The sequence below is a fragment of the Mobula hypostoma genome, chromosome 6 (assembly GCF_963921235.1).
Source record: "Mobula hypostoma chromosome 6, sMobHyp1.1, whole genome shotgun sequence".
NCBI lineage: Eukaryota > Metazoa > Chordata > Chondrichthyes > Myliobatiformes > Myliobatidae > Mobula > Mobula hypostoma.
The window spans coordinates 137372303-137384373 of record NC_086102.1 but is presented as its reverse complement, the minus strand read 5'-3'; the positions used below and the strand labels follow the sequence as shown (position 1 = coordinate 137384373).

The following is a 12071-nucleotide window of genomic DNA, read 5'->3' as shown; positions in this document are numbered from 1 at the left end:
TTCCAATGTGTCCATCCATGGCCTCCTCCACTGTCGGGATAAGAGCACACTTAGGCTGGAGGAACAACACCTTATATTCTGTTTGGTTGGCCTCGAACCTGATGGCATGAACATCAGTTTCTCAAACTTCCAGTAATGCCTCTACCCACACCCCCTCACCATTTCCCATCCCCTTGTCCCTCTCTCATGTTATCTTCTTGCCCGCCCATCACCTCCTTCTGGTGCTCCTGCCCCCCACTTTCTTCCTAGTTCTTTGATTCATCCCTCCTCCTCCAAGTTTCACCTATTGCCTGGCATTTCTCTCTCCCCTCCCCCCACCTATCAAATCTACTGCTCAGCCTATTTTCTCCAGTTCTGCCAAAGGGTCTCGACCCAAAAGGTCAACCGTATTTTTTTTTCCATGGATGCTGCCTGGCCTGCTGAATTTCTCCAGCATTTTGTGTGTGTTGCTCGGATTTCCTGCCTCTGCAGATTTTCTCTTGTTTGTGTTGTATAAGCGTATTACATTTGGTAGGAAAGGTTTTCTGTATTGCTCCTTGTGACAGCAGAGCAGAATGAGGCTGTATGAAAAGGCTGTCCACTGCTTATTCAGTAGGTCATGGAGAGGATGTGCCAGATTGTCCATAATGGATAACAGTTGGCTTAGTGACCTCTCCTCCACCACTAAACTCAAAATAGTCCTGGTTGTAGCCAAGGAAGGATTCAGTCTTTTTGACGATGCTACTCCCCCAAAATAAAGAAGCAAAGAAGACTGCACTTGCTACAACAGACTGGTAAAAGATCTCCAACATCCTGCTGCGCACTTTGAAGGGTCTCAGCTTCCTTAGAAAATAGAGTCTGCTCATCCCTGTTCTTGTAAACAACCATGGTGTTGGTTTTCCAGTTAAGTCTGTTGTCGAGGTAAACGCTCAAGTATTTGACCTTGTCCACCACTGCAATCTCTTCTCCCAGAATGTATACAGGACTCGTCAGAAGCCTCTTCCTCCTAAAATCAATCACCATCTCCCTGGTTATGGCTGCATTCAGGAGCAGGACTGAATTCAGGAGAGGACTCTTCACCCAGAGAGAGGTGAATCCTTGCAATTCTTCTCCCCTATGAGTTTTAGAGGCTCATGCACTGTATTCACTCAGAAACGAGACTGATATCTCGTTTCAGGCTCCTAGTGCACATGTGCTGGTCATGCATGCAGCCTGTTACAGCCGTTCCGATCGGATTCTTACTTTTTTCTTCTTACTTTTTAACTTAAGTTATTTTTGTATTTATTTTCACGGTAACATGTTGAAGCTGCACCCTCTCTAACATGCTGGTAGAGAGAGTTTTATTTGGGTTTTTAGCTCTGGAAATAGTTACATCCCAACACGCGGGACAGAAGCATGGTCACATTGTTCATTCCAGGGACCAGCTGCTTGCGCTAATGCCGGCCGGTTTAGCGAGCAGAGCGGCGGACACCCCTGCTGAAATCTGGAGGAAATCACACAGAGGATGCAGGGGGGGGATCACAAAGTCGAGGAAAGATGACTGGGTCGAGACAACAGAGACTTATGGAGAAGAGGAGTTTGGTGGGTAATAAAATGGTGGAGTTCATGGCACTAGCCAGGCGTCAGAGAACATTTCGGGAGTGCAGTGTTATGTGTTTCACTGGAACGGGGCTGCACGAGGACATACCTGATCAAAACTTCTCCATGGACGGTTTCCAGACCGTTCGGGCTGACCGGAAGTGCACTGAGAGTGGTAAGCGTAAAGGAGTTGGGTGCTTACTGTTCTGGTTTACAACAGATGGTGCAATCCGGGTCATATTATGATCGAGGAATGTGTTTGTAGACCGGATATTGAGCTTTCTACTATTGGACTTCGACCACATTCTACCGAGATTCAACACTGGGCATCACGGGAGGTTGTTCCTGCCTGTGGCCATCGAACTTGCAGCTCCTCCCGTGGAGGGTCAGACACCCTGAGCCAATAGACTGGTCCTGGACTTTTTTCCATCTGGCATAGTTTGCATTTTGTTGTTTGATTGTTTGTGGTTTTTGTATTGCTATATTTATGCTCTATTCTTGGTTGGTGCGGCTGTAACAAAACCCAATTTCCCTCGGGATCAATAAAGTATATCTATCTATCTATCTATGTTTCTATTTATTAAGGGAATCAAGAGATATTGGAATATTGCAGAAAAAGGGAGCAGAGGTGCAAGATTAGCCATGATCTTGATCAATGGCAGGGCACTGTTTTTCAGCTCCCATGTCTTACGTTCCTACGTAGATGCTGGTGTGTCTGTTCACAACTACATATCAGTTAAGTAAAAGCATGCACATGGGAGATGGCTTTAACTGGTGCATTCACATTGCATGAGAGAGAGAAAGCAATGTGCATGCATAGATAACAGATCAATGCGTAGTGCTGAGGGAAGTCATTGCTCTAAAAGAAATAGATCCATACCTTACAGATACTTAATGAAGAAATTCTTTAACAGGATACATTTATGCTGTTCCACAGCTTCTTGAGGAATCGTGACTCTCTAACTTGATTTCCTATAATGTTCAGGTCTTGCAAACTACTTTCAGACATTGCTTATAACTTTAATCAGGTGACATCCATATAGTAAGAAATTCCCAGTGGGCTGAAAGTGTACACCAATATACTCAAACCATAGGACTTGAAAGCCTTGCCGTATTATTGCTGGTCAGTTATACCTCAGTACTGATCTTCCTGTTGTGACAAGAATACACATAGATAAGATGTTAGCTGTCCTGTGTGATCAGCAGTTGGTCTGCCACCTGTCTTCAAGAGAGAGATAAGGAACACAATGAAACAGCATCTGGAGATGTGTAATGAAGGGACGGGGGAGAGAGAGCTCTCTGGAGCGGCTCCCCCTTTGAACCCTGAACTGTTTGAAGTGATGGACAGGCGATACCCCAGCAGGGGGATAAAAAGGGACAGGTTCGCTAAGGCAGCACACACACGACACCCGAGGTAACGAGACCCTGGAAGCGGTGAGCCTCTCACGAGTCGGTGGGAAGTATCGGACAACGCACAGGGTGAAAAGGTACGATCAGCGGGAACCCGGTGTGTGTCCACCCTCGCTTGGGTGCCGGGTTCACTGCAGAGGATCGACCGCATCTGGAGGAGGGGTCACAGTCGGTGACCTCAGGTGACATCACCAAGGACCCGCCCGGAAGCTGCTTGTGAGCAATATCGCCGGTCTGTGAGTGGAAGCCGTGTCTGAATGATCAGTCGTTCCCATTCTCTCTCTCTCTCTCCCCCCACGTTGTCCATCGCCATGGCAACGATTACTGTGAACTGAACTACTAAATTGGACTGAACTTTGTGTCACTTTGAAATTGGTCATTTATCCCTAGACAACGACTGAGCTTGATTGATGCTGTTATCTTAATTCTGTGCACATGTGGGTTTATCATTGCTGAACTGTTGCATTTATTATCCTTTCGATTACTGTGTTGCTTGTTTCTTTAATAAAACTTTCTGAGTTCTAGTAATCCAGACTCCAACTGAGTGATCCATTTCTGCTGGTTTGGCAACCCAGTTACGGGGTACGTAACACTGTTTGGCCACTGATCCAATGGGGTGAGGTTCTCTAAAGAAAATCAGACGCATTCCTGGCACCGTATCCAGAGTAGGCCACTCTTCACTCTTATTTGCAGATATGTTCCACCTCTACTTAGCCTTTTCCTGCAGCTCCCTCTACTCTCACTTCTCAGCCTTCTCTCCCTCTCTTCCCCCTTGTTCTGCAGCTCTGGGTGAAAGCCTGCCGAGGAAGAAATAACTTGTATTCCCCAAATGGCAGGGCTACTGTGTTGCAGCGGTTTGTGCTATTGACCACCTCAGGAAATACAAGTCACATGTGTTCCTCAGAAATACAGCCCCGACCATAAGAAAATGTACTTATTGTCGCAGATATTTGTGGATGTGATAGCCCTTCCAAACTCTGTGCGGATTTACTTTCACATGACTATTATGAATATATCTGACCTTCCCAAAGGTTCAGGGAGGGACAGATTTATTCATGTGGGACCATTGATTCCACATGAACGTAAAGCACCGCATCATATATTGTGTGAACACCCGCGTGTACCAAAGACCAACAGGTGCTAATTAAATGCTGGACATATCATGCAGTTTTACAGCAGTTGGGTAATTTATACTTATAAAACAGTAACTTTGCTCAGTTCATCTACAAGTCTTCCATAAGGTGGCCAAATAATAACACAATTCTTCTGACCCTTTTGTTGCATTATTCAGTTTCAGACTGTACAATGCTTCCCTTCACACACTTCTCCAGTAGAAGTACAGAAATTCATGGGAAGAGTTTTCAAGCTCAGGACCATAGCACATTTTTACTGCATACTTGAGATGTAATTTTCTACCACAATATTTGCAAAGGAAAGGTGTTTTCTTTCTAAACTATGTTAGCTACTTTTGCTCACATTCTGTTGTTTATTTCTGATAGTCGGTGTTATTATTTCACCCAGCAATAAGATAAGGTTTAGAAACAACTTGCTTTATTTGCATTCATTCCTTATTTTTTGCAGTGTGATCACTCAGCTAAGTAACAATATTTGGAAGAATATTAGTAAATGTTTAGTCGCAGCAACCACTCCAATGGTGCAAATGTTTATCTGACACGTTTTTCTTCTGATTGCAGGACCCTGTTGCTCGTTATTAATACAAAATACTGTAAGCACAGTTCATTAGTGAGACCAATAGCAAAGGTTCTCCTCGGGTTATTGCACAGTGCCACCTTTTACAGCCACCCAGGGAAGGAGGCACTGGAAGTCTAGGTAGTCTCCAGCCCCTTGGTATGAACATAGAATTCTCCAACTTCCGGTAATTCCCACCCCCTCCCTTCCCCTATCCCTATGTCACTCTGCCCCCTCCCCCAGCTGCCTATCACCTTCCTCATGGTTCCACGTCCTTCTACTCCCCATTGTGTTTTCCCCTATTCTTTCTTCACCTTTCCTGCCTATCCCCTCCCTGCCTCCCCTCCCCCACCTCTTTATCTTTCCCCTTACTGCTTTTTCACCTGGAACCTACCAGCCTTCTCCTTCCCACCCACCCCCCACCTTCTTTACAGGGCCTCTGCCCCTTCCCTCTTCAGTCCTGACAGAGGGTTCTGGTCCGAAACGTTAACTGATCATTTCCACAGATGCTGCCCGATCTGCTGAGTTCCTCCAGCGTGTTGTGAGTGTTGCTTTGACCCCAGCATCTGCAGATTATTTTGTGTTTACCGGGCACTGGAAGTAGTGTGAGAAAAAACAGAAGCACGCTAAGTGCGCTAGAATCCGTGCGAGGTTAAAAGCTAATCCCTGCAGGCCAGTTCTCCAGTACTGACAGGACAACATCCCACATATCATCAATCCTGGGGCATGCCACTCGGGGACTGTGAATATATGTGCTGGGTCTTAAGTAATATACGTATATGTGGTGTGTGTGATTATATGTACTGTGTTTTGCACCTTGGCCCCAAAGGAATTATGTTTTGTTTAGCTGCATACGTGTGTTTCATTGAATGAAGATAAACCTGAACTTGAAATATTCTCTATAACTTTAATCTGATCCACAGTATACAAGGCAATAATGCACAAGAAACAATACCAATATTTACAAATTATAAAATCTCCCCATCACAGTAAAATGTACAGTCAGAGAACCTCAGTTTGACTCGCAGCTCCCAACCCAGAACACCCCCTCCCCCACCACCCACCACTCCCTTAGTTATGGACAAGTATATTTCATCAAATTTTCTTCAATTTGATTGAGGTCTGCTTGTATCATTTGGTCATTCATAGTTTTTTTCTTCATTGTTAGTACTGGCCTCTTGAATCCTCAGCATTTTCCTAAAATAAACAGAACCAACAGAGCTGTCATCTCGCGATGGACTGAATACAGTCTGAGTTCAGTATTTGGTTGCTAGTGTTCAAGATTGAGAGTAAAGTATTGGATAACAAAGTTACAGCAGATACTCACATTTGAAAATTGCTGGGATGATCGTTCTATTGATATGCTTCTCACCTGTATAAAAATATTCACATTTTTATTTCTGGCATCGCCTTCAAACAAATGCACTAATATTGTTACATCACAGAATGATGAAGTGGCAAAACCTCTTCACACAGGAAGTCAAGCAAGTTCAGAGGAGCATGGGATTTGCCCTGTGAGTCTCAACTCGTCCTAACTTGGAAATGCAACTATCATTGCTGCTGGATCTAAATTCTGGGCATCCGCTCCCAACCGTATTGTGGAAGTAGCTTCAACAGTGGTTCAAGAAGGCAGCTCACCATCACATTCCCAAGAGCTATTTTCAATATTCACGAGAATCTGCAACCCAGCATTTAATGAACAATAAATGCTGGGCTACAAATTTCAATAATATTGAATAACAAAAGAAGAATTCCACTTCAGTTTTGATTTTTCACTTTGAACTTACAGGAAGGACCTGTAATTTGGACCATTGTTCGTGGTTGAACAAGTTGGGTCTTTATTCTTTGGAGTGTAGAAGGTTGAGGGGGGACTTGATAGAGGTATTTAAAATTATGAGGGGGATAGATAGAGTTGACGTGGATCGGCTTTTTCCATTGAGTGTGGGGGAGACTCAAACAAGAGGACACGAGTTGAGAGTTAAAGGGCAAAAGTTTAGGGGTAACATGAGGGGGAACTTCTTTACTCAGAGAGTGGTAGCTGTGTGGAACGAGCTTCCAGCAGAAGTAGTTGAGGCAGGTTTGATGTTGTCATTTAAAGTTAAATTGGATAGCTATATGGACAGGAAAGGAATGGAGGGTTATGGGCTGAGAGCAGGTCAGTGGGACTAGGTGAGAGTAAGAGTTCGGCTCGGACTAGAAGGGCGGAGATGGCCTGTTTCCATGCTGTAATTGTTATATGGTTATATGTAAACAACAGTACTGTCATGCTCCATCTGCAGCAACTCCCAGTCCCGTCAACATTCTATTCCCTTTAACTTCAATGCAAATTCATTTTCTATATTGGGGTCAAGTCAACCCAAGCTCTGGCAATGTCTGTAGAAATACCAATAGCAATTAAGCTCAATTATTCCCTCTCCCATTTATTTCTGCATGGTGTTTAGTTAAATCAAATTCTCAAAGACTATTCTAACAGAGTTCAATCCAGATTTGAAAACCTTTTTTTAGTGGAAACCAGCAGACAAAAGTTAGACTTACATTTGATGCTTCCTCCAGTGATGTCTCTTTAGAATGGCTTTTCTCCTGTCAAGATATTAATACATACAAAGTTGGCACAGGGTTCATTAAATACTTAGTTAATTATAATCATACATAAGATATACAAAATATTAATATGTTGAATAATAAATGAGGACTTATTCATTGAGTTTTTAAGTTGTGATTCAATGGCTCAGTGTTGGACCTGGAAAACTGTCAATAAACCTAACATATTCTGCCATGTAGTCCAGGTGTGGTGGGGCTGTGAGTTTAATAGATAAGCTAATAATGAATGCTATTCCCGTCAACTTCATAGTGTTTATTATTGGTATTATGTGACAGATAGTACGCATTCCAAAATCCCTTTTTTTCTGCTGAGTTCTCTTTATCTTCAGAAGGAAACAAACTGCTCCTCTGTATGTAGAGCCATTTCAATAATACTTATCTCCACAATAAGTGGAGATCTCCCACAGGAGTTGAGCATCAGAATACTCTCCTTGGATTCCTCAAATTAAGTTAATATTTCATTTCACACTTCATTCTGGCCAAATTGAATCCAGGGTTTCACATTATATTTGTGACAACCACGACCAACCAGAAAATCATCCAATGAATCCTCAGTTTAAACTCACCATTGATGGTTCTTCCAGTGATGTTTCTTGGGATTTGTTTCTGTGCTGTATGAAAAGATTATTTAATAATCATCAGTACTGCAGAAAATGAGACAAATTTTAAACAACCCTATGTCAGAAATCCCTTTGCCTTGAATTGTATAACTGTGGTTACCTCAATACTGGTTTTACTTGACTCTAGAGAGTCACTCTCACTGTCAACTGTCTTCAGACCTTCACACTCCACATCAATGTCAGCCACCTTATCAGCAAAATATTCAACACGGCTTTTGCAAAACCCTTTCTCCTGTGAAAATAAAAAGAAATGTATTAAGTTTTGATGACTGTGCGATCCTCACAGGTACAAAATGGTCACAGTGTAGCTCAATTCTTTGTTTTTGATTTATCTCAGGGGTCACCATTCTCCCTATGAGTTAACAGTATGCATGGAATTCAGCACTCAGACTCAGTTCCCTAATAGGGACTCGCTATGATATAACTCAGCATTGCCGGCACTTCCTATGACATATAGACATGGAATAATACACTACAGAAACAAACCCTTCCATCCATGACAATTCTGCTAAGCATCGTGCCAAATTAAACTAACCCACATTCCTGCTCATGATCAACACTCCTCCATTTCCCACATATTCATGTGCTGATCTAAAAGCCTCTTGAATGCCACTAATGTAGCAGATCTCAGTTTTCACCACTGGCTCTGGGAGTGTGTTCCTGGCACCTACCACTCTGAATAGAAAAGATGTGTCTACCATTGGCCCTGCCTCTAATACAACTTATCACCCTTGGCCCTTGTGTTGATATAATTCAGCACACATGGAGTTTGCATGCTGTAATAAAACTTGAGACTTACACCAATCTTCTTGGGGCGAAAACGACAACTGGGATCATCAAATTCCAGGCCAGAACTTTTGGAGCAGATTGTTTCCTTCACCGAGAATGTCAAATCCACATTGTATGAATGTTTGCTTGTGCGATAAGTCTGATAAAAGGAAACAGATTATTGGTGTGTGCTTGTTCTGGTTGGAGAAACTCTACACAGATTTCACTGCTTTACCATTCGGCATCAACAGGCAACATAGATTGGAAAATTTAATTTGTTCAAGGACAAAAAAATCCCTTTAAATTTTCAGTAGTGTTCAATATGCTGTCCTGAAACATGAACTCTGTTTCTATCTTCACAAGTGCTGACTATTTTTACGTTAACTTTTCAGTATCTGTAGGCTATTTCTTATCAACAGGTAATTAGAATTTGGAACGAGAACAAAATAATCCTGTGTTCAAAGTTTGGAAAAAACAGCAGATTTTATTTGCAGACTTTGGTCCAATCTAAATTCCTAAAATCAAATACTGATTTAGCAATTAAACTCAGGAACTGAGAATAACTGAACTTTATCTCGGGTTAATTGATTCCTGTTATGTCGATGTTACACACAAGCCCAGCAATTGGTCATTGATTAAAGCCATAAACTGAATGGCTGCCTTATAAACCTATTTCAGAGAGTAGTGAAGAGTTACTCAGTTCAGTGAATCTGAAATCATGCCAAGGCCAGAGAGGGAAAAGTAGCAATTTTATTTTCTGCAGTAAGTTAAGAATAACAATTCAATTGTTCTAATGATGCATTTATTGATGATACATTTTTATACCTGATTAATTTAATTGAATGGATATAATTTCATCATGTAGCTATTGTGGCCATTTGAAGTGTTGTTTCCTAATCAGTGTTGAGACATCTTAAACTACTTGTCCAAGATTATTATCTGATTTGTTAGTCTCCCTTTGAAAATAATACCATAAGATATAGGAGCAGAATTAGGCCATTTGACCCATCAAGTCTGCTCTGCCATTTCATCATGGCTGATCTAATTTTCATCTCAGCCCCAAGCTCTTGCCTTCTCCCCATATTCCTTCATGCCCTGACCAATCAAGAATCTATCAGCCTCTGTCTTAAATTTACATAAAGACGGCCTCCATAGCTGCCTTTGGCAAAGAATTCCACAGATTCACCACTCTCTGGCTAAAGAAATTCCTTCTCTTTTCTGTTCTAAAAGGATGTCCCTCTACTCTAAGGCTGCGTCCTCTGGTCTTAGAATCTCCCGCCATTGGAAACATCCTCTCCACATCCACTCCATCAAGGTCTTTCACCATTTGATAGGTTTTCAATGAGGTCACCCCTCATTTTTCTGAGTTCCAGTGAATATAGGCCCAGAGCCATCAAATGCTCTTCATATGATAAGCCATTCAATCCTAGAATCATTTTCGTGAACCCCCTTTGAACCCTCTCTAGTTTCAGCACATCCTTCCTAAGATAAGGGGCCCAAACCAGCTCACAATACTCCAAGTGCGGTTTCACTAGTGCCTTACGAAGTTTCAGCATTACATCCTTGCTTTAATATTCTAGTCCTCTTGAAATGAATGCTAACATTGCATTTGCCTTCCTCACTCCAGACGCAACCTGCAAATTACCCTCTGGCAAATCTGGCACAATGACTCCCAAGTCCTTTTGCATCTCAGTTTTTTGTATTTTCTCTCAATTAGGAAAAGAGTCGGCTCTTTTATTTCTTCTACCAAAGTGCATGACCGTACACTTCCTGACATTGTATTCCATCTGCCATTTTTTTGCCCATTCTCCTAATCTGTCTCAGTCCTTCTGAAGCATCTCTCCTTCCTCAGAACTCCTTGCCCCTCCAGCTATCTTCATATTATCTGCAATCTTTGCAACAAAGCCATCAATTCAATCATCCAAATCATTGACATATAACGTAAAAAGATTAGTCCCAACACAGACTCCTGTGGAAAACCACTAGTCACCAGCAGCCAGTCAGAAAAGGCTCCCTTTATTCCCAGTCTTTGCCTCCTGCCAATCAGCCACTATTTTATACATACTAGAATCCTTCCTGTAACACTACTGACCAGAGATTCAGCCTCTACAATGTGTTGTATCATATTCTGTGCATATTTAATACTCAGCATCTAAATGTCGTCAAATATATTTGTAAATTTTGATATTTAAGCTCCCTGTTCTTTGCTCAGATATACCTACATTTGTCACTCTCCTCCCAGTTATTGCACAGAGGTTGGTGATCTCAGTGATTTCGTTCAGCTTTATAACTGAGGCTCTCAGAGCTTCCTTAGTGCTTGGCAGTCCTGCAGAAGAAAAGGTGAATTTAGATAAAACTCTCCAAGAAACTTCTATGTATTCTCCTTAGGCAGAGGTGAAATAAAACAGACTGAAGTTCATTACCAGTAACTCAGAGATCTCAGATGCCTCACTCTCCCCAGTACCTACCTGTGCAGTAGAGGATCTGCACAGCAGCAATGGCGAGCAGGAAGAATTTCATTTTGCCTCCTGTGAAATCAGTCGAATGACTTCTCAGAGTGAAGGAGCTGCTTCTCTCTCTCTTGATCTGCCTTCACATCTTTGCCCTTGGTCTTTATATTCTGCACCTCCACCACATTCAAACACTGACTCATATTTGCCCAGCTTGACCATCATGGGCACCGGAACAAGGTGGGCTGTAAAAATGGGCAGAACTTCCTCCTAGAAAGGTCATCATGTTTAGATTTGGTGGCAAATGGATGAGGTACGATTTTATTTCTTAGAATGCTAAATAAAAAACTGACGGAAGAAAGGAAATGGTTATTGGTAAGAGTACAAAATCACACTCTGTCCATTCAATGGATTCCTGGAATCAGTCAACCATACCTTGATGTTATTAATTTGGATAATTTACCACACAAGTCATGGTGTAGAGTTTGTGGTCAGTAGTAAATGACTGTCACATTTCATTGAACTGGAAAAAAGCTTCTTGCAAAGATGTATCTTGGTATAATAGATTTTCTTTTTTGTAAAACTTGCTGCTATCAGATATCTCAGTACTCCAGATGTTAAGAGGATCTCTATAGTCCAAATGTTAATACTAATGCGTCAGCACTGCTGCGTGTGCCCTTGCAAGATAGAATATGTTTTTATTAAACATACGAATATTAGACAGAGTATGGTACAAATGCACAATGGCACAATGGGCATGAAAGCTGATACTCTGTAAATACTGTAAGTCAAATAATTTTTATTGTTTTAAAACACTTATATTTTTAAAATATATATGTACATGTATGATAGTGAAATTCCACAGCATGTTTTCTTTTCATTTTAGAGACAAAAAATTACAAAGTAGTAATATTGCTTCAATAGAACAGTTGTTGCCCATTTAGACCTTGGGTAGCAAAACTACTGATTTTCCAGA

At 41.8% G+C, this 12071-nt stretch overlaps 1 protein-coding gene across 1 annotated transcript; it reads right to left on the bottom strand.

The window, feature by feature from the left end:
- Positions 1-4528: 4528 nt before the first annotated feature.
- On the bottom strand, positions 4529-11165 carry LOC134348764 (secreted phosphoprotein 24-like). Its single transcript, XM_063052566.1, has 7 exons — positions 11114-11165; positions 10868-10971; positions 8677-8805; positions 7978-8109; positions 7824-7868; positions 7192-7236; positions 4529-4561 (listed from the first exon to the last, which is right to left on the bottom strand). Exons 1-7 carry the CDS (start codon positions 11163-11165, stop codon positions 4529-4531), a joined length of 540 nt encoding a protein of 179 aa, XP_062908636.1.
- Positions 11166-12071: the final 906 nt, after the last annotated feature.

Bases quoted from the DNA above. Each gene is read 5' to 3' on its own strand.
- LOC134348764 (XM_063052566.1), bottom strand. From the start codon at position 11,165: ATGAAATTCTTCCTGCTCGCCATTGCTGCTGTGCAGATCCTCTACTGC. The intron at 7,869-7,977 runs GTAACCACAGTT...CTTTTCATACAG, and splicing joins CAAGTAAAACCAGTATTGAG to CACAGAAACAAATCCCAAGA. The intron at 4,562-7,191 runs GTAAGTCTAACT...ATTGTTACTTAG, and splicing joins CACTGGAGGAAGCATCAAAT to CTGAGTGATCACACTGCAAA.